The sequence below is a fragment of the Falco naumanni genome, chromosome 2 (assembly GCF_017639655.2).
Source record: "Falco naumanni isolate bFalNau1 chromosome 2, bFalNau1.pat, whole genome shotgun sequence".
NCBI lineage: Eukaryota > Metazoa > Chordata > Aves > Falconiformes > Falconidae > Falco > Falco naumanni.
In genome coordinates, this window is record NC_054055.1 from 15,704,896 (window position 1) to 15,728,693 (window position 23,798).

The 23,798-nt window shown below is 40.9% G+C and overlaps 1 protein-coding gene across 1 annotated transcript in view; it reads right to left on the reverse strand.

The window, feature by feature from the left end:
* Nucleotides 1-23,798, reverse strand: part of MTUS2 (microtubule associated scaffold protein 2) — a 317,018-nt gene that overhangs the window by 174,562 nt on the left and 118,658 nt on the right. The window contains exons 4-5 of the mRNA XM_040584399.1: nucleotides 18,639-18,879; nucleotides 7,493-7,699 (exon numbers count right to left, since the gene is read on the reverse strand). Coding sequence (XP_040440333.1) covers nucleotides 7,493-7,699; nucleotides 18,639-18,879 — 448 coding nt within the window. The remainder of the gene's footprint in view (nucleotides 1-7,492; nucleotides 7,700-18,638; nucleotides 18,880-23,798) is intronic.

Sequence of the window (23,798 nt, forward strand, 5' to 3'; positions counted from 1 at the left end):
AGATATGTTCCAGCTGATGCTTGCTTTCATATTTTCAAAGGACATTTTAAGCGCTACTGTTCAGAGTGCTGTGCATCCCCAGAAAGATGTGTGTAGTGCTTGCCCCCATTACAGGCTCTGGACTGACCATGGCTTTTCCCCAGACTTTAAAAGTCACGCTCCACCAGCAGCTCTCTTCTAACCCTGGCTGCAGAGGGGACCAGCCTCATTTTCCCCTCACATCCCTGTCAAAGGGGATTTCCTTCAGACTCCTTGAAGAGTAGAAGCTATAAAAAATGTGATTTAAACACTGACAAAAACAGTTTCTTTAATTTCTTTGTAACCCACTAAGAAACAAATGAAGCCCATTATACTGTAATAGAAAAAGTAGTCATGATCTCCTATTGACCAGGACAGAACAAAAACAGCCACAGGACATCTTTAAAATAAAGGAGTGGATGAAACAGCCCAGTATAGGGGTACTAAAGCAGGCTGCCACAGTAGCTACATTCACAAGACTGATTATTGAATCAACATCTCCCCACAGAGACACAGGAGAGATATAGTTTGGTGCCTCTAAGGGGAATAACCTAATCATGAGGTGATGCACTACCTTCTTCTCTGGTGAAACTGGTGTCTGGCAGCTTGGTGTATGAGTGGTTTGAACTCCTTTTTACCCTCTGCAGATTAAACTCCAAGAGTTACAGTCACTAAATTAGGCACTCACAATCAGTCAAATAATCCTGTGTGGAAATGGGCCAGGAAAGAGGATTTGTCACTATCCATTTCTTCCTTGTCGCCCCATTACCCAATACCCGTGCAAACATTTGTGCTCTCCCACCCCATTTTATGGATGGGAAAGTGAGGTGGATAATTTAAGTCACTTTTTAAAAGCCAGACAGAAATAAGTGCCAAAAACTGGAACGGGATCTGCCAGGTCTGAGTCAGGACAATTTTAGCACACAGACACAGAATCTCTCAGACCAGCCCTCTTACACCTAAACCCACAGATTTTATATGACATTTTACAACAATAACAAACATGATGATTAAGTACTGTGTTGAAATTCAGCTGGCACAAGAGCTTGGCAAAATTCTTTCAACTGTTCTTTGCTCATAAAAAGCGGGCTTTGCAGAAAAGTTTCATGGATTTTTCCAGTTTTGACAAACTTGAGTTCAGAAATTTGTAAGCCCTCCCAATGTTTCAGGCTGGTATCTTCATACAAAAGTAGTTCTGCATTTCCAAAACAGCTTGATCTTCCCACCTCTACTTATTCATTGCAGGGAGCAGTACCGACCCTCCCAGTTTGTTGCTGCTTCCCTCTCTTGTATGCTCTAATGGGCAGGGGAAGAGGTAACACAGTAAGCAGTAAAAACATTATCTAAGCTATTAAAATACTATCACATTTAAAATACTATCACAAGCACCGTATCTAAAACCCACTGAAATTATGGACAACTTACACTTCAACAATGTTGTTTCAATCTCTGCAGAGAGAAACTGCTGTGCCTCACACCTCCAAGTCATTGTTTGAATTATTTTTTTCCCCAGCTGTAACAACTAGAGTATGAAAAGTAAATGCTGAGAGTCTGGAAGGCTGCTAAAATGTCTTTTCAGTCCTTGCTCTTCCTGGCTGACATACTGCACTTTTCCAGATGGATCGCCCAGCAAAGCTAAAAATCCTAACTTGAAACTGTTCTATTTTAGTCCTATTCAGAGTAAAGTGATGGCATAAAGTGATTCTTCCATTAAAATATTAATATCAGAACAAGATCAGAAGGGAAAAAAACTGAACTTTTATGTAGAAAAATGAACAGAAAATCAGTCACAGAAATATGATGCAATGTATTTACATATAGGAAAATCTTTGTATCTACATACTTGGGTATTTAGGAACGACTGATATATCTGTTCACCACGTGACAGTTTCAAATGTTCTACCTCTTTTGGAGGCAATTAGCCATCTATTCAAGGCTTCTGTGCTCACTTTAATTTCCCCTTTTCTCCACCCATCTGAATCTGACACTTCAACATCTTTGCTTATTAGAATGGAAATTCAACATTTAGCAAGGCCAGGCAATGCCAGGTCAAAAATCGGTGTGAAATATATACATCGAAGACGGGATTGTGGAATTTTACATTAAATATGCACTTTCGTATTTTTATAACTTTAAACAAAACAAAAGCTACCATGGGATACAAAACTAGTTTTGAAATATTCATCATCATTTTCTTGCTCAGCCTGAAAAGAAATTGCTTCAGCACTCAGAGCTGTGGGTAGACATGGAATAGCATTATGTCTTTTAGTTTAGCACCTCACCAGAGAAGCACTGCCTCTAACACCATGCTATTATTCTATTTTAAGAATCTTAAGCAACAGGGATTTCACCATTTGAGTTGGAAGAGTATTTAACAGACTAGTAGACCATATGACTATGAAGCATTTCCTGATACTATACCTACATACTTCCATTTCCTAAACTCACAGCAGTTACATACCTCAACTCCTTCCAAACATTCCGTCCTTCTCCCAGTCTTCCACACATCAAACCATTTCATGGTGCTTAATGAACTGTTTTCCACGTGGTACTTACAGCACGTTAGAATCTATTCTGATGAATAAAACTAATTATGTGAGCAGGCTATTCAGACGACCACTAGAAATGCAGGTACAAGCAAGTGAGAGAACTCTAAGCCCCTTAAACTAGTAAAACAGAAACTACAGCCTGAGCAACATGTTACTGCGCTGCTGATTCACAAGATAATATTGGGAACCACATCCCACCACTTTGGGCCTTTGGTGTATGATGTTAATCTCTTAGGCAAATTTTACTGGCACAGATACAGGAGAAACTTTGATACAGTGTATTTAAAATTCCAGGGGAAAATAACGCACAGTTAGGTATTTTGTTATATGTTAACTATTTAGGAGTTTTTTCTTTATGTTTACACGATTGTTTCTCTCCATTCCAAATCATACTGGTTTCAGCCTTAACATTGCTTAACATTCAGAACTTAACAGTGCTAGTTACTCACTTTTTCTCGTATTTAGCAGAGAACACTCACATTCCTCTTAGATTGAAGTATCTGAATTTTTCAATTCTAGCCAATTTAGAGTGTCAACAACTCAACAATTTTTTGACATACAATAAAACCTCTGTCTAAATAAAGAATAATGGTTTAGAATATTACACATTTTTAAACCTCAAAGGTAGTAGGCCAGAGCTGAGGGTAAACTTGAACTTTTGAGGTAATCTTGAACAAAAATATTACTGGAAAAACCCATCTGTGGCACAGAACAAATCTGGGGAGGGCTGGTAACAGGACCTGGAGCTAAGCCTCAGCCTGGGGTCTCCCAGCTGTCCCACAGGTGTCAGGCCATGTGGCTGTGCCCCAGCAGACCTCGCGTGGGCCTTGCCGCACTATGGTATAGAGATGCTCTGATGTGGGAAGCCATGGGATGGGAGGTGTGAAAGTGGCAGGGAGAGCTGCATGCCCCGCACCAAGCAGAGAGGAATGTTAGTAGCAACAAAGGATGGACTCCCTCCATTGGTACAGCGAACTCTCACTGCCTCCCCTTCTCCGAGTTGTTTTATTCAAACATATCTGCCCTTGTTCTCCGTACCAAAGAGCTCACCCTGACCCATTTTAACCATTCAATTTTGAACATGGCAGGACAGCCAAGTAGCGAGCCCTGGTGAGCTTCCCTGATCCAACCTAGGACCCAGCTTTGAAATGGAGCGATCTTCAGCTTCTGTCATTGCATCCCACCTCCTTCAGCAAGGTGAGAAGCTGCCTCACATGCCACTGTCACCGTGAATGAGCTTCACGGACCCTGGCTCCTGTGTGCAAGCCAGAATTTACATGTAAGTACCAAAAAGTGGCATTTAAATGGCCAAAACAGACAACTGACCCTGGCTTGCAGGTCAGTTCCCTACCACAGACGCTGGCAAGATGCTGAGCAGTTTGGATGCCAGAGCTGTCCCTCCAGCCTCAGCACACAATTGGGCAGGACCCCATAGGAGCAGAGCCCCATTACAACTGATCCTGATCAGCAGCTGGCGGCATGGCTGTCGCAGTTGGCGTGTTATCAGCAAACAGCAGCCTGGCTTATACCCACACTCTGGGGATGGGACTCCAGGGAAGACCAGAGGACAAGTAGTCAAGTGCTGCACAGCCTGCCCTGTCCCTACCATGGGAAAAGAGCACGGTCCCACTGCTGCAAATCTGTTTAACTGAGTCTATCAGAATATGCGAGGTATTGCCAGAAAGTCAGCTGAGAGCACAGCACAGGCTCCGTGCACATCCAGGCTTCCTGCTTTCAGAGAGGTCACAGAAAGGGGAGAAATCTGGTGAAGAACAAAGCTGCTGAATCGCAGCTCCATTAACAAACTTCCTCACAACATAAACATCACGTCTCCTTACTCTAAACAAGTTTTACTCTCTAGACAGTATTTAAGCAGTATTAGTATGTCAAAATGAGACACTAGTTGGGATTTCTGAAAAGAAATTTAACCATCAAGGGTTTGGGAAGAGCTAGCACCACAAGACATATGGTGGGGGAGAGAAAAGCAAGAACAGGATCTCACTGGGACCCCTTCAAGAATCACTGTTTCCCCTAAAACACTCTGCCCCTAAAATAAACTTGTGTTTTCCTCTCACCCAGCCATAGTCATCTGGTTTTTAGCAACTTGTAATACATCATGATTTTCTTTCCAGCAGATATAAGATCTTGCAGTGAGCCCCTTCATTTACAACAGTAGCAGACCCTCTATTTATAACATATGCACACTTGTAAGATGCTTTCAATTACTTCTGTCTCCTTGACACATAGAGATGCAGCTTAAATAGGAAATTGTGTTATCATATATGTTTGAAGATTTCTAATGCTAGATCATTTTGCATTTTCTACCCTACTGAGCTAGGAAATTAACAGTAAAACTTTACCCTGCCCTCTAGGAAGCCTGCTTTAGTCAAAGACATGATCTCAGGTAGGAACTACAGAATCAGCTATTTATGTAATTTAAATAAAACCATTCTTCCAGCAGACACTGAAGGGAAGAAATAATATGTCATGCTAAGATTCCTGAGCCAATACTACTCCCCTACATCCACTCTTGGGGTTACTTTCCGTGCATGTTGAAGTACACTGCTGATCTGTGTTAAATAAGCTGTGGTAGAGTGGAAAGCAACTAATCTGTGCTCCCTGGGTGTTGGGCAACTAATTTAACTCTCGCTGGTACATAGACTATAAATAGAAAAAGATTATACCGTTTCACGCTGATAACATTTCTATGGAAGTTAATAATTCAACAGTAAGGGAACAATTTTTTCTTCCTACCTATCTGCCCTATCAGGAGTGATGAATGGGAGTTGTGTTGCCCTTAATCCAAAGAAAGCAGGTAGGTGATGGTAGGTGTCTTCTCATGTGATGACTTACCTGAGGGCTGACACCCTAAACACAGGGTACATCCTCACCCACGTAGCAACACACCTCCTCCTTTCATGTCAGTCCAGGAGGAACCATTATCCATTTGGAATTACAGACAAATAAAGGACTACTGAGCTGGACATCTGTGCATGTCACAGCAAGCACATCACAGAGATGACCCTCAGAAAGTGTTCCTTCTCTTGCTCCCCCATGGAGGTGGAGGGAAACTAAACAACTGCTTAGACGACCTATCTAACTTGTCAGCAAGAGCAGAAGTTATACGTCCTATTTTTCATCAGGTGACAGGCTGAGCTCGTCTCTACACAAGTTTGTACAACAGAACACTTCCCCTGGGTAATTTTCATATCTGTTGGAAACATTCTTGCAACACGCACAAGTTGGTCACAACATCCTAACCCCAACATTAAAAAGGGTTACCATCTTCAACCAACTGAGCTGGAACAAAATGTATGTGCCAAATACTTCCACATCCTTCCAGTAACTGGAATATTGTTTCAGTTTTTATGGGCTTAATGTACAAATATAATATAAAAATATACCAGAATATATAAATGAAATCAACATATTTTAAGATGAATGAATAATCAGGTGTAATATTCTGGGTCTGAGATTACTAATACTTCTTCTACAGTTTTTTTAAATGGAAATGAATTAACTCAAATTCCACAGTTTGGGGTATTTTCCTCTTACACAGTGCTCAATTGTGTGAACCTGTGTGCATCCATTGTGTTCAAGGACAGTGCTGTACCTACAGATACTATTTTTTTCAGAGTCACACCTGAAATTGCCAGACAACAACATTTCTTGCAGAGATGTAGCTTAGGTCTAATCGGAAATCAGGTAATTCTGTCCCTAACAAAGATTTTATTTAACCAAAGACAAAAAGTTTACAATACCAGATAAAAGAAAAAGCTTTCCAAAGGCATAAATGTAGGGTAAAAGTACAAATCAAAAGAGGTTGACTCCACTCAAGGTAAAGCCTGTTAGGAAATAAACAGGAATGCGCAATCAGTCTGACAGTAAAACAAGATACAAGCCTATGTTTGGTGGCATTGGAAAACTTAGAAGTTCCTGAACACATTAGTCTTTGTCATTTTAATTACCCCATATAAAAGGGGAAAGAAAAAATCCTTTAGGATTTTTAACTATTTTCATTTTATTTATTCTAATTCATTTCAAATAATTACAAACATTGAAAGATTTAGGAGCCTGCAGCATCTTGTCTCCTCTCCTCCTTCATATTACCTGGTGTGTGTCCCCATCTGTACCCCTCCTGGGCTGATACCACTTGCTTTGATATTGACACAGTTCAGACTTGATCCAGTCTTCAAAGAAAAACGGGCATGAAAATCCCTCAATCCCCCTTTCCGCTCGGAGCCCAGGGCATGCGCACACTTCCCAAGGACCGCACAATCCAGTGGGTATTATTTTGCACTTAATAAAATTAATAGTCTTTACAGAAAATAGGATTTGAAATGACATTTCAGCCACAGGATCCTTCCAAGTCTGGTAGATGAGACAACAGCTATGATACCAGTTCTGAACCTTTACAGATCACTAGCATTATTTGATTAATTTTCCAAACTAAGTTTATTACACTGCATATTAAGAGGCAGAAGAAAAGCAGATGAAAAAGACTATGTTGCTCACTTTATATAATCTTTGTCCTAAACTGCTCTGCATGGCTGCAATGTACTTACCGAACACAATTTACTGTGATTATTTACTTACTTCAGCTTGTAAGAAGGGATATTCTAAGTAAAAAACAAACACAAAAATGCCTCAGATTCACTCTTCATGTGGTTTTCTCTACAGCAGGGAAACCAGCCCCTTCTATATGCAATGTACATTCAGTACCTATTCATCTATCATTAATAATATTTTAAAAAACTAAACTGGTAAATCAAGATACCAAACCTGCAGCTCAGTGGCACAGAAGAGATTAGTGAGCGCTGCATGGATTACATTAGTCCTAAATTAGACACAAACTCCAGTCTGGACAATCCTGGAATACATCTATTTAATATACCTCCAGAAAGAAGGAGACTGTTTGGACTTACGGTTGGTTGTTCTGCTTTGATCACTCTGAGCACTGTCGTTTGACTGGTTGCTGGAGACAGAGGATACGCTTGAGCTCCTGACAAAACCAAATGCGGCCAGCTTAGCTGCTGGCAACCGTGAATAACCTGGAGGACGAAGTCCAGACTGGCAGGGCTTGGGGAGATTTGATTTTGCAGCACTTGGACATGAGCCTTTCTTAAGATCAACTGCAAGAAGGAAAAAGACAGCATTTTTTATTAAATAAACTAGACTGGGATATACTGACCATTACCTGTACCACCCAGCTACGCAAAATCAGTATAAAGACCAAACACATTTTTTAACAACTGCTCAAACTGCAGTGATGTCTTATTCTTTGCTCCACTAACAATAAGTTCTGTGGAATATTTACAGGTCACAATAATTTCTAAAAAATGAAATGCAGCAAGGACCCATGAGGCATAACTCAAACTGCCAAACTGCCAGCAATGTAACATAGTTCAAGTTTGCTAAGATTTTTTTTAATGTTATCTTCCTTTATGCTGTATCACTTTCTAATTTTACATTTGTTATGTGCCAATTAAAAGAAACTCATACACAGACAAACACACTATGCATAGCCTCCAGTTTTGGAAACTATGTAGAACGCCAACAATTCTCTTCAAGGACACAGGACTTCTTTGTATTCCATCAAAGAAAACATTCTTTGAAATCTTTCTTTCAAATTTTGCTAAAAGAAAATGTCCTTTTCTTGCACCAAGCTTGGGAACAAGGACATGACCTGTAAAGCTGTACTTTTTTAGCACACCACCAGCCATTTCCACTGATAACACTTCTCCTCACTATAAACCATCAGCCTAGGTGAATGACATCAACCAATCTCAGACACCTGCCAACAGCAGGCTTATAACAGATGAAGTTAGGCAACAATAACAGTTCAGCTACCACATCCACCTGTGGTAGCTAGTAACTGGTCATCTGTCTCTAGCTTGTGCCCTAACCCGAAGTTCCATGAACATAGCAGGATTCTCTTCAAGGACCAAAGATTAGAGTTTGCTTTTTATTGGAAGGTCTGGATACCAAGTAGATCTGGACCTCAACTGTACATAAAATCTGGACAGATTCCTGTTCCTTTGGAATCCTGAGCAGCAAAACTATACATTAAAAAAGAAAAAAATAACAAAGCTCTCCAAAAGCTGATGCTAGAGTGTTTAAACGCTCATCAGGACCAGTGCGTTAGGAGACAAGGCAGCATTAAAACTATCAATATATTCTTCCAGAAAAGGTCACAGTCACCTTTTTTCCATTCTTATTTGGTGAACTCTATTTGTGCATTAGCCTGACACACACTTCAAAGGAAGACATGAACATTCATCATATAAAGGAAAAATAGAAATTAACTGCATAGTAAAAATATGGTCTTATTATTACAGTATTTAATTCTTTTCTAAACTATGTAGGTCACAGACTTATTAATTTTAATGAAGCATTACACTTTGAGGAGTTGTTACAGAAAACAAGACTAATTCCTCTGAGCAGAAAAATGTTTTGGGGATTTTAAAAAATAGTTGTGTACCTCATCTCAATAATAATACTAAGTTTTGTTTAACAAAGCTAAGCCTTTTCTTTTGAAATAGAAATATGTGTAACATTAAGCTAAAAAGAGTTTCATTACAACATAAAACACATTCCTGTAAAAGACATCAAAAAATGCTTCTTGCTCAATAAATGAAATAATTTATATATTATGGACTTTTAAAAATGCATTTTTCTACCCACTTTTCACAAGTTCAGGCCATTGCTAAGACACAAGAAGATGCATATATGACTGCAGCATCTTTACCAGCCCAGAGGAGGACATGCTGTGGAGAGTAACCCAAATGAAAATAACAAATATCTACAGTGTGCAATATAAGACTCTTAAAATCCCTGTTCAACTTTTTGGCACCAACAGAGACAATTTTGGACTCTGATCCTGAATCTGGCTTAGTTTGGATGATGTGGAGATAAGCTCAGAGGTAGCTGTGGGCTCCAGGTGCAGGTGAAGAGCAGTGAAGGCACACAAGCACAGAGAACAGTTAAGCAGCGATGTTTACCATCAGTTTACTGCTAGGCTTGAGCATCTTTGCTTTGACAGTTGTCTATTACAGCTGGCTTACTGTTATCTGCAAAGCACCATCAAACCAGATTTCTTCCATCCCCACTGCTGAGGACATCCACACCACATCTAAATGACTCCACAACAAGGCACTGCAGAACCTGATCTTGATGTTTCCCTCAGTGCCACCAGCACAGCTTGCAATTAGTGTGAATCACGTTAAGTGATTTTCATGTAGGAACAAGAAAAAGTGTTCAGTGAAAGGCTTTAAGAGTCCCAAATGATAGGAATGACATGCTAATCATCTTTCAGACAGAATCTCTCTGAGAGGACTAATACCCTCCTGTGTTAACAACTGCTGCACAGAGGGACACAAATGGCTTGTGCCAGTGTAAGGCTGCACTTTTACCACGGAAGGATGATGCTGTGCTCTCTTCCTTCCACACTCGTCATGCTCCCACCAACAGTGATACAAACACTTCAGTGGTATTTTGGATGGGCCACACCACCTTGGTTACCCAGCTGACTGCACAGTCATATGCTTGCTAGTGGCTGGGCATGGCCAAACATCAGCTTTGCCAGCTACCTAGAGGACGACGCAAGGGCAACTGCATGTGATAGAAGGCAAACAACTCCTTCACAGAGTGCAAAATATTCCCTTTGTTGCATCAGTGACAAGACCAAGCCCAGGTAGTCCAGATTTAAAGCAAGGCAAGTACCTGTGGCAAGCGGCTGCAGAAACAAGGAACCTGCCCAGGTCAGCAGCAGCAGGGAGAACGTATGGAATTGTCTCTTGTGGGTTTTACAGGTTTCCAAAAAATGCACAAACAGGCCTGCACTACATAAGCTGAGAGTTGAGATTCCTTTTTCCTAAGAATCTCTGAAAATTGAGGTGGAGGGAGAAATCTTTCCATTTTACAGCAAAAATATAGAAAATTTTACAGCAAAATTGTTTAAGTTGGATATTAGGAAAAAGTTCTTCACTAAAAGGTTTCAAACATTGGAACAGGCTGCCCAGGGAGACAGAGGAATCACCATCCCTGGAAGGGTTTAAAAAACATGTGGGTGCAGTGCTTAAGGACATGGTTTAGTGATGGACTTGGCAGTCCTTGGTTAACAGTTGGACTTGATCTCAAAGGTCTTTTCCAGCCTAAATGTTTCTATGAAAAACCTATCAATCACAAATTTCCTGCTGCAGAATAGGGGAAATTCCCCTGGGGCAGGGGGGAAAAGTGGTTAGAAATGCTTTTATATAAAAAGCATTTGAAATGCACTTGCCCTAGGAAGGTGAGGTTCACCTGGGACTTCCACATCCCAACTCAGCTACAGGGATACCCACACCAAGTCCCTCAGCTGTGTGTTCTCTGCACTGCTGTGCAACCAGGTGTCTGCAGCCCATGGCACACCAAGAACAACAGGTGTCACTGAGTAAGAATTTCCTTAAAACCAGAAGGTTTTTGGTGACAAATTGCCTAGCCATCTCTACCTTTTCTTCAAACTCATTCCTACAGACCTGGGCAGAGGATTCAGTGTTTTTTTCTCACACTTCCATGTGTGTTTCAGTTTATGACTTCAGTTCAAATTCCCCCTAAAATAACAATATTTTGTGTCTTGAACTCATCATTATCCTTAAATTATTTTAAACTTCTTTTTAATGCAGCTCTTCTTTACCACAAGGACCCCGGGGCAAGACATTATCTTCATTAGGGATGCCTTCAAATCTTTAAAGCCAAGTCATTTTGTGTCGTTTTTTTCGTTAAAATGAGACGTCAGCCTATTGTATCTATTTTCTGTTCTAAATATCATCAAGTTTTACGATGGATGGTCTTCCTTTATTTCTGTTTCTTAGAAGTATAGAAGCACTCCTGCAAACAAGGTCTGGGAGTTCAAAACAAAAATTATTTTAATGAGAAGCTTTCACTTTAATAAAAATCTGCCAAAATAAGCTTAAAAAACTGGCAAAAAAAAAATCTTTCCAGCTGTCTCACTGCCTGAAGCTAATTATAGAATTAAGTATTGTCTGTACTGCACACAAGCGATTTTCTATGATGCTTCAAGCTGTTCCCATCTAGAAACATGAAAATATTTTGAGGTAGCAACTGATTGACACAAACCAGATGTGCCTGGGAGCCTTCAGAAAAGTCTGAACTAGATGTCTTAGGCATGCCTGCTGCACATGAATTGCATCTCCATGCACATGTATAAGCAACTTTCATGTGACTTCTCTGTGAAATCTGAAATAGGTTTTAGCTGAAATGAATGAAAAAATCAAAGAAAGGAACTACACAGATACGTTCTTATGAAAAAAAGTAGCAGTTCAGAAGAGGACTTAAACTCTGCTAGTGATTCAGGGATCCTTGGCAAGCCTCTGTTTTCCTGTGGTGGAGTTTTTCGTAGGGTTTGTTGTGTTTTTTTTTGACAAGCATTTCCATTAAAACTTTAACCATTAGGTGTTATTTTCTCTCAGAAAGCTTACTTTCTTTTATAGGATGCTCTGAACATCATTATTCTCATTTCATCTGGGGCATGGTTGTTACCTGCAAGGTCACTGAATTAGTCAAGAGATAATCCAAGCAGAGTTACCCACCTCAGAGATAAACCAGTCAGCGATATCTTTGCAGATTAAAACCAAACTGCGGAAGTAAGAAACCCGTTCTGTTGCCACTTCCCTGTTATAGACACAATGACTTATCTCTGAACAAGAACTGAGGAAAGGGGTTTTAAAACAGAGGCTTTAAAGATGTACAGCTAAACAGCAGTGAGCATGTTGTGCTGAGCTCCCCTGATGGTCTCTTATCCAAGTACTGTCGAACCTGGGACAGTTAATTTCCAAAGACAAAACAGTTGTCACTGCTGAACATCAATTAACTTCTGACTGGCCAGTCCACCATCATATGGTAGGAAATATTCATGTCCTCCTGATTCAGATTTAGAAGTCCCCAAAAGCAGCTCTGTGCCTTTCCAGCTTCCAGGCAACCCAAGGCTGGTTAGCACTTTTTCACCACCCCAAGAATTTGTCAACTCGCACTTCATTCAAACCACAAATGTCCATCTTTGCCTTGTAGCTGATGTGCAAAGCAGCAGCATCTCACAGAAACTTCCAGCACAGGAATTGTCAGTGCCTTAGCTACACTCACTGCATTTTCCACGGAAAGCCCAAAGCAGCAAGAAGACTTCTCTTTGCACTGGAGCCACAACACACCCGCTGCTCATCAACTCCTCAGAAGCACTGCAGGTACCCATCCAGCAATAATACTTGGCTCTTGCCAGGGTGCAGGTAGGGTATGAAGCATTTGCCTGCTGCTGCACCCAAATTGTTACTGATACCATTCTTATGACTGACAATTTGCTACAACAGTCATATAGACAACCCTTCTCATACATTTTGGTTCTTTGAAAATACATTAATTGTTGGGAGCAGAGAGGTGGCATATGGCTAAGACTCAAGTATGTGGCAATTTCCTTAGCAAAACTTGATGAAGTGTGTGTCTCCTTTTGAAGCACTCTTCTTTATGAAATACAGCCAAATTGCTCTCCCAAACAAAGCAGACAATGGCAACTGAAAACCTTCAGATTAGTGGAGGATATTCCTCCGAATAATATTTTCCTCTCCAAATTCTCCCCTTGTCACCTCCTTCCTTAAACAGTTAAGAAGTTTGCCAGCTCAAATCCAAGTACCTCAAACTGCAAACCTATAAAATAAGCACACAGCCAGTGTAGCAGTAATGCAACATAACATCAAAACCCATTTTCTGTCACCAAATCTAATTTACTCATTCAAGTATTAGGTATTCCTGAGAATAAACATGAAAGCAAAGCTTTCCTACCATGAGAAATGTGTAGACATATTGTAGCATTCATGATGGAATACACTGCACATATGCAAAGACACAAATAAATTCATAAATCTATGTGTGTTTGATTAAACAGAAACAATGCTGTCCTGATTCATACATAAATTGTATCTTTAACAAGAGCTGACTTGCTTCGAAATGAGAGGAACCACTAGACCCTCACAACTGACAAATTTGATACACAGAGAAGTCATAAGGAAACAACATCTCATTAACTTACTCTTTGAGAAAAAAATACCATAAATACTACTGGAAAATGTAGTATTAAGTGAAGTTTTAATGATGAGATCTCTGTTATAATTTTCAAAATCAGACATTAATCCCTTCAAACTAATCAGCTAATTAATGCAAATCCTAACATGTTTGCTCCAAGGAGTCTTTATAATCAAGGAAAACATATTCATCATTTATATGTTATAGACACAGTATCCTTCAATGCTTGTTTTGAATTACAAGTTTCTCACAGAAAGAGCAGAGTCAATTTACATGAAATAAACAAACGTTAAGCTTTCAGAGACACTACTGCACATTTAAATACATCACAGTTCAATGACTTCCTATCTTACCTAGAGTGCAGAACGCTTTTTCGTACAGTCCAGTTGCTTGCCTGAATTACCTGAGGCAAAGCATCACCTAAGGAGCAGCACTGCTTAATAAGGAACTTGCAGCCAATGCCAACACGCGTGCCATGTCCTACAGACAAAGAAGGATCACTGCTCCAGTCACATTACAGGCATCACACTTGGAGATCACACTTATGGAATCATTCATTATTATTTTACTTTCTACTTGGCGTGTCTTAAAACTAACAAAACCCTTAATGTACTTGCAGTCTATCACAGCAGTTCGGGGATTTAATTATCAATTACTTTAGAGTCAGTTTTATGAATATTAGTATTATACACGGGCCAAACCACTCATCTTATCAGTGCTGCTTAAACAGACTGCTACATTATGAATGGCGTGGCAAAGGGGAATAAAATCCTCATTATGAGGCACTGCTGTTGTCCTCGATACTGTGCTATGGCGATTTCAGTTTAAAAGCCTCTGTGGGGCTCCGTGTATCTCACACTTTGTCAAGGGATGGCAGATCCTTCTGCTTCCATTACCCCAGGGCAGGACTGAAATCACTAGGCTCAGAAACTGGATTAAAAGCTCAGGACTGAGGTGCAAGAGATGCTGGTTAGCAGTTTTGAAGGCAGGATTGGCATCCTTGAGAGAAAAATACCTCGTAGTCCCCAGCCGCTTTTGCTAAGTCAGCCAAGCCCTCACACCCCACAACACCCATGAGCAAGGGTTTTACTGGCTCGACTTCCAGTATGCTGACCATATGTGCATGCATTTCACTTGCTTACATTTATAAATATGACTCTATCGAAGCTTCATTTAATCCTGTTTCTCAAATATTGCATCAAAATCAATAATGCGGATTAAAGTTTAATACCACAACTAACTGCCAAATTAAGGGAAAGAGGTTTAAAATGGTGTTGTGTACCTTAAAACAATTGGCTAGATGGTGCCTGGCCCTACCCTGAGCCCCTCCAGTCAGCCCCACACCAGCTCTGGCATGCCAGACAGCTCCCATCCAGCCACTCCATGGCAACGAGGGACCCTTCTCTGGTCTGTGATTGTGCAATGGCATTGACACAGCCACAAGAACCAGTTCTCTGCTGCCCTTCCACTCCTATGCCAGTCTTGTCCTATTTGCTGTCACTTCAGCCTCTTTTCATGAGCAACTTACTCCTCTCAAAAGGCATTATTAAGAGACAAAAAGACTGACATGCTGACCTATGAAGTTATACATTGCTGTAAGAAAGATTAAGTAATTTGAGGTACAAAAGGAAAAATGCTTTGGACAAGAAAAAGGTGGTAATATCAAATTTTTGTAACAACTTATCAATGACCTGGATGTAGGAACTGAGTGTACCCTCAGCAAGTTTGCTGATGATACAGAACAAAGAGGAGTGGTTGATGCACCATAAGGCTGTGCTGCCATTCAGCAAGACCTGGACAGTTGGGCAGAAAGGAACAAAATGAAGTTCCACAAAGACAAGTGTAAGGTCCTGCACCTGGGGAGGAACAACCCCACGCAGCAGCACAGGTGAGGGGTTGGCCTGCTGGAAAGCAGCTCTGCGGAGAAGTACCTGGCAGTTCTGGTGGACAAGAAGTTGCCCGTGAGCCAGCAGCGTGCCCTGGTAGCCAAGGCAGCCAGTGGGACCCTGGGGTGCATCAGGAGAAGCATGGCCAGCAGGTGGAGGGAGGTTCTCCTGCCCCTCTGCTCTGCCCTGGTGAGGCCACATCCGGAGTGCTGTGTCCAGTGCTGGGCTCCCCAGTTCAAGAGAGTTGGGGAACTACGGCAGGAGGGATGCAAAGATGAAGGGACTGGAGCATATTCCTGATCAGGAAAGGCTGAGAGAGCTGGGCCTGTGTAGCCTGGAGAAGACCAAGAGGGGATCTCATAAATGTCTACAAACACCTTGAGGACGAGTGTCAGGAGGATGGGGCCAGGCTCTTTTCAGTGGTGCCCAGTTCCATCTGAATATGAGGAAGAGCTTCTTTGCTTTGAGGGTGACAGAGACTGGAGCAGGCTGCCCAGAGAGGCTGTGGAGTCTCCTTCTCTGGAGACATTCAAAACCTGCCTGGATGTGACTCTGTGCAAGCTGCTCCAGGAGAACCTGCTTTAGCAGGGGGTTGGACTAGATGATCCCCAGAGGTCCCTTCCAAGCCTGACCCTTCTGTGATAAGCTAATCTTGAATGGATAATTGGGAAATAAAATGCCAAAAATAAAAGAATGTAAAGTAATTAATATATATAATATAGGATATCAGAAACTGATGCAAGATAATAAGGGGAGGCATTGAATCAACAGAGAGAAGTAAGGAATATTTTGTGACAGAATAACATGTTGCAGAAAAATTAAACACGTTCTTCATCTCACAAGGAAAATGGAAGGTGAGATGCCAGAAGTGAAAATAATGTGTCCTGGGGTGAACAGTGAAAAACTGGAGACATTAGCAACCTCTCCAGAACAAGTCTTGGGTAATTTAAAATCAATAAAACCCGTCAGAGCCCAAAGACCAGATGAGACACACTTGAGGATCCTGAAAGAGATGGCAGACCGATTATTGGACTACCATGAGTTATCTTTAATAGCATCTTTGAAACAGTGAGGTATCAATAGACCAGAGAGAAACAAACAAAATAACAGTTGTAGGAAGGAAATAATGGAGAGCTATGAATTAAATTTGACCTCCAAAGTAGACAAGGTCCAAAAAATATTCAGTGATAAGATCAAAAAAACCCAGCTTTTGAGAAATAGGAAAACTTTAGGAAATAAACTTTAGTGGAATAGGAATCGCACTAACAGCTAGTGCAATTTCCTCATGTAGATTTCTCATGCACTGGCATTTTTAAAAGCAGTATTACAGACAACAAATAGGCCTGATCAGCTGATACTGTTTAGAATTTAGAATGCCACATAATATAGGAAGACAGTAAACTAATACATATAAGACAAGTTCCTATATAGATTAAAAATGGCTAAGGAAAAGCCACGTCTGCAGTCATCAATGATGTAGGATAATATGGATGATGGATGGATGAATAAAAATCAAGACAACATTTGTTTCTGAGGACCAGAAAAGACAGTGGATTTGTTAGTAAGCCCTGTTCAGATATTCCTTTCATATCTATCTCTCAAACTGGTTCCTGTTACAGAAGGACTTACCCTACTTATAACCTGAACTTGCAGCCTCTTGCAGTTTCATTTAAATGGAAAATATGATCCAATTGCTCTCTGCACCTGTATTCCCACATTTAGTGCTGACTGAACTCAACTTACAGGGCTGAATTGGTATTTACTACCCAGTGTGCAATCTTGGAATGTCTCAGAAGTCACACACAGCATGGTCAGCTTCTGCTAATGGCATCAACATAAATAAACTCCAGATGCAGGGTCAGATAGTAAAGGATAGTGGCAAGATGCACTGTATTACAGAGAACCTTGATTTTCTGATAAACCCCAAATCCTGGCCACCTGTACTACTGACTGATACTGTCTTCTCAGGGTATGTCAAGACAGTCTGGCCCATTTCCATTCTAATTTTCTTTACATTTCTTCTGCAGCTTAGTATGGTGAAACAGACGCTGGGGAGAAAGAGTAATAGTTTTTAAATACCTGCAAAGAGGACAACACCCCACATCCACTCCAGACAGAAAAGGAAGAAAATTGCAACAAAGGGGATTAGGCAAAAGACTAGGGAAAACTTTTAACTTGCAAGTAGGTAATGCATTGGAGCAGCCTGCTTTCAGAGGCTGCAGGATCTCATATTGAAGGTTTTTATAAATAGCTTTTCATGAACAGGTTAAATAAACATCTATTAGGAGGAATCCCATCCTGGGGCAAGAGGAGGGACCACACGCCAAGTCATGCCTTAACTTTATCCCTTCTGACTATTTTTCAAAAACTCTGAAGACTTGTACACTACTAAACAGCTGCTATGTTTCACTCTGGCAATGACTGATTTTCAATTATCTCTGAACTTGCTGCTGTTTAAATGTACGTTGTTAAAACCTTCAAGCTTTTCCAGGCTACCAAATAGTGTCCTGTAGAAGTAATTATAATCTCTGCCTTGTGGCATTGCACACTTTTCCTTCTGACTCTTCTCTTGCTTTTCCCTCCCCTGTAATTCTGCCCAGGGTCACACTGAGCTGGGCAGTAACTGGGAAGAAAAAGGTACTACCAATGTTGTATCCAAAAAGGAGTATACCACGGCTTCAGAGAATCACGATCTCTGCTGGCACATCTGAATGCTGCCCAGGCTTTCAGAGCACAACATGGTAGGGAACATCATATTCAGATAGAACAACAGAGTCTTCATAATGGAAGAAAATGTCCCATTATCCTCCGCAGGACAAAAGCAAAGATTTTTTAGGCATTTACAAGGAGGAGGAAGATAAAAAGGAGCACAATGAGAATTATTACTGAAATTGATTCTCCTTCTTTGGCAACGACCTCTTAAACAACCTTTGTGCAAGCCCCAGATTCCTTAGACAGCCTTGCTGCAGGGTAAAAAGACGCTCCTCAAAGAGTGCTGTTGGAGCTTTGTAGTATCGGGTCAAGATGTTGTTCATTTTATGATATTTCTGGCTGAAAAATACAGAATCTTATTAGTGACTACAGTTAAAGGAAAGGAAAAGAAGTTCATACTTACCTGAAGCATCTGGATGATAGAGGCTGGGAGCACTGGTTATTTCTCCTTGCTGATGGAGACAGCTACCTGAGGATCTTTGACTTGCAATTAGAATCCTGCTCTTTGCAGATGGTAACCTGGACACTGCACCCAGTCCTAACTGTGGCTTGAGTATCATGGCAGATCGATAAAAACTTGGTGGGACCTCGTAATGAGTATATGGTGGAGGGCAAAATTCATCTTTTGCAGGCCTTTCCCCAACCTACAGAAAATCATAACAAACACAAATCAATGCAACAGAGCAATAAATCCAGAAAATACGAAGCTCTAAATTGCTTATAAAGACTAATTTTCTCTCCTTGTGAATCTGGATTTCAGAGCACTGCAGACTGATGATCATTTTCAAAAAACGATGGTCTTACTATATGAATTGCTTTCCAAAAATACAACATTACAGTCTCAATACACAACAAAACCCAAATAAAGAATTGCTGTCCTCCCCAAAAGAAAACAGACAAACGGAAGATCTTCAGTTAATGAAAATAACGTTACTGTTAAATCCTGAAAGGTGATATTATTTACAGAAGTAGATACACCAGTATAGTGTGTAAGTGGGATTTTTATTAGACATTATTTAAAATATACTTACTAAAATACAGTTTGGGGGAAGTCAGCTAAAAATACAGCTGAAGGTATTTAAAGTTCATTTTATCAGAGAAATCACATTGTCAAATCATTTGTGTGAGAAAAAAAAAAGCCCCCCACATGTTCTTACTGCAAAATGTTCACTGTAGTTTGTGCCCCTGCACATTTCTGTTCATTACATTTTCAGGGGGCTGTTGAATATTCCAAATCAGAGCTATAAAACCCAGCTGCCCATCTGAATTGGAGAAAAGAAGAAAATCTGCAGATGTGAAACATTTACTCTTTATCACAAATAGAGGCTGTTTTGCTAAAATCAGTAACAAATCTCTCAGTATCTTAATGGGCGCATACTGTGGGGGCAGCACAGTATGTCTCAAGCTGGAAGTATTTCCAGCAAACTGGCTGTTACGAGGAAACTTGCAGTCAGGGAGTGACCCGGTTCCCTGATTCAGCCCTTGCATCTTTCTACATTCAAGGTGGGCTCTGACTCCCATCTTGGTGTGCTGCTTTGTGACTCAGGACAAGGGCGCAAAGCAATGTCAGTAGTTTTCATTTCTCTATTTGCAAAGAACTGTTCTAGGTAGAGTCCAACTACTTTATAAATTTCTTACAGAATGCAAAATCATCATAATGTAGAAAGGACCCATGAATATTTTTTCAGTGCATACCATTTAGGACACAAGAGGGGAAAAAAAAAGAAAAAGACGGCTTAAGAAATAGGAAATCTGAACTAAATTTGTTTAAAAATTAATCAAAAAGTGCCATAGGCTACCTAGGAAGAAATGTAACTGCCAATTAATTAACTCTACTGTAAGTTATGATGCATATAATATGCCAAATCAATTTCTATTTAGCAATTATAAGCATTTAGAATATGCACTTCAACACTGGCTATAAAAGCTTTGATCCTAGCTGCTTCGAGAGCTTTAATCCTAATGTCGCAAATCTTTAATATGCTAAAAGAGACAAGATTGGCCTTAACTATTAAATATAACATCTTTGAGGCCTCTGCACAGGAACTAGGAGGGCAGATGCAACAAACAGGGATCTTTACATTTTTGCTCTGTATTTTTTCCTTTGTTTGCAGTCCTATTTCCTGCCATTAGATCTTCCCACTTCCTTTTTTATTATAGTCCTATGACCTATTTCTACAAGTTAGGATGCAGTTTTTTACTGTATAGATGATTCTCTAGGCTTGAACTGCAGGAGATGCTCAGCTTCTTATTTTCAGTTTCTGGATACGAGATCGTTCTCCTGGATAAGACTCACTTATCTTTTCTCTCCCTGATGATTTTTTTTCAATCAGAATTCCACTATACCCTTCTGATCATCTCATATTTAACTTCAGGTGAACGTACCAATGCCAAGTACTTCAGTATAAGGAATAGAGAAAGCATTTAAATAAAGAAGCCATGCATTTTTTATAAACTGGGTCATCTTAGCCAAACCTTCAGTCACCTAATATTTTTTCATTATTGACAGTACGCTAGGAGTAACACAGAAGGGCCATAAACATGCACACTGAAATCAATCAATCATAAGCATAAAACCCCTTCTCAAGCTGAGAGAAGCAAGAAGGATTTAGAATAGAATCATTTAGGCTGAAAAAGACCCTTAGGATCATTGATTCCAACTGTAATTTACACAAATATCTTTGAAGAAACAGATGCTTTTTTTCAAAGAGTCCAGTTTTGGGGGACATAAACTTACTATGAAGACACATTAATTTTTCTTTTGTATTTAATGGTGAATTCATGAAGTGTAAAATTCAACTGGTCTCAACAGAATTGTATGCAACTACTGATTATAAGGCCATTTTAGGAATATATGGATTAATGTGAAACCTGTTAGCATCCTGTAGATTTTTGTACAAGGGACTTTTAAAGAAAAGATCTGTTGCAGCCTGTCAACTAAAAAGAAGCTCAGCTTAGAGTTTTACTGTGTAGCTGTCTGCTCATTCCCCACCCATCCCATTTAATGATTTGTTAGGAAGAGATGGAAAGTCTGCAGCAAATACTTGGAGGATACAGAAATTTCCAGGCTGGGTAATCCTGAGCAGAGCTGGCAGCATGGCCAGCAGGTAAAGATGTCCAACACTTTCCTTCAGGTGTTTGTACCATTGTCAAACATTAACACCTCAAGCAAGAATTCTCTTGTCAAATGTCTGCTTCAGGCAACTATTTGGGAAAGAGTTGGTGACATTGGTTCAAGCAGTTCAGACAATGAGATTAGGGCAGGGAAATCGCTGGTTTGACTATGTATAAAACAACTCCCCCTAACCCTTTTTCCCCTACAAGTCTTTCATTTCAACAGGCTTTGGTCCATGCTTTCTAGAGCAGAAAGATGTCTATGCTGGGGAACAGACCCAAGGTGGCGGTTGAACAGGACAGGTGCAGCCTTGGGGATGCAGGCAGGAGAATGGTGATCAGCAGACCTCCTTACAGACTCCCACCAGAACCAGGGCTCTTGGCAGCAGCCATAAATAGTGAATAAAATGAGTCAGTGGTCACTCTCTGACAAGGCACAGACCATATCCATACGGGTAAACCCTCACCTTACAGACCAGGCTGGTCATAACCATGCTGGTCCTTGGGAACAGCCTCTGGGTAAGCACACGCTAGCCGAGATGAACACTGAGCTGGGGAGTGTGCTCCCAGTCCAGCAGTACAAGTACCTTGTGCAAGCCTTGGAGGCCGTGCCCTCCCGCTCTTCCATTCACTAGCACAGCTACAGCCTTGGGGTGACACAGTCTGCTCTGTTGTTACTTTCCACAGACTTAACTGGGAACACAAAGTGGCCAGAAATTCCCACTGGTGCTGACTAGAAGAGGCTGAGGTCCAGGCTGAGATGGGAAGCCCACAATGTGATGAAGCATGTGGATATCAGCTATCTTCCCTGGACAACGACTGGGGGTTTTTAAGCACTTCACTTTGAGTGGTTTTCTACCTTCTTTTTTTTTTTTTTTGGTTTAAGACAGACATGAAAGATCTACCACCACGCCATGCCAAGGTTCCAAATAAAAGCATCCAAGGAGCTGTCAATGCCACAGGCAAGGCTGCCCGTTTAACTCCATTCCGTTACGGATCCAGTCTCTAAGCACTGCTGGACTGCCTTCATGCCTGAGATAGGATATTTGTCTGAGCTGCTCTACACGGGCACAGGCAGCTCAGGGAACCCTGCAGGCTCCCCACTGCATGGAGGTAGCCCTCAAGGCGTCCTCATAGAGTTCTCCAGGACTTGCCTTGGAGTCTCCTGTCCAAAACAGCACCTTCCTATTTTTTCTAGCTCATGGCACCCAGAGGTGTATTTAATTGTTCCTACCATTTAGCTAGCTGAAGGGGGCTTAGAGATTACAGGTCTGACTGATAGCAGCTATTAATACTCCCTATTACAGCTATGCAAAGAGCTATAGAATACTAACCAAAGCTCTCCAAAGCCCAACTGGATGTGTGAAATAGGGCCATCTGAGATTTTTTTCTCTCACAAAGACAGTAGCCATCCTGCCCCAGCATCTCTTTGTCTCCAAAACCTCTGAGCCTTCAACTCTGTTCCTTCACCAGGGTGATTTTGATCTATCTCAATTCATCCTAATTGGTTTCTTTCTGATTACACATCAGCCATCTGCCATGAACCTGTACTGTGCACAGTTGCTCTTCTAAGCATCTGTCCACTTCCATGGATCAAAATCATTTTCCTTTCTCTTGATCCATACTGGAGACAAATCAGTCCCCTTTGCATCTTCTAGGGTGGCAGCACAAGAGAACAAATAACACAAACTGCAGTTTGATTGACTTTTCCTTCCCAGCCTTTCCTCCAGGCAATCCAGCTTCTTTGAAGAAGCAACTTGCTTCCCACTTTGAAATACCCTTCTAATTCTAGTCTAGAGCAGATCATGCTGCAGACTTGCCACAACTTGAGTCCTTCTCATGTTAAGAACAGTCCTCGGTGGTGCACAGAAATTGACCCTTTGCTCCCAGATGTGTCTGCTGATCCTGCCTGATTATCTGAACCCCAACTGTACGTGCCATAGATACCTATAGTCTTCAGAGGATCATGTCACCCTATAAACTGCCAAACAGCTGCACAATCTGGGTTACTGTGGCTTTAATTTCCATTGCTATATATTAAATGGTAATAACATAGCAATTTTCCCTAAACTTACCAGGCAATTGTGAAGATACACTAATGATGGCTAGCACAGATAAGCTCACAATGACTAATAATTCCTCATCTGGATGCAAAATATAAAGGACAGAGTTGGAAACCGAAGGGAAGGCCAGTGAGCACTGTCCTTTCTGTTTTGGGATGAGATGGTGCTCTGTGAAAAACTATAATCCATGACCACTTCAGTAGGTTGCCTGTTAATACGGCATTAGGGCTAACCAACACTCACACACAATATCTTTAATATGGTTATTTGCCAGCTTTTGATTGTCAACACTGTCACCAAATTTGTTATTTCAATGTTGTTCTTTGGATAAACACTGTATGTAGAATGAGGCAGGCATTAATACAGCCTCAGTAACACCATGAGAC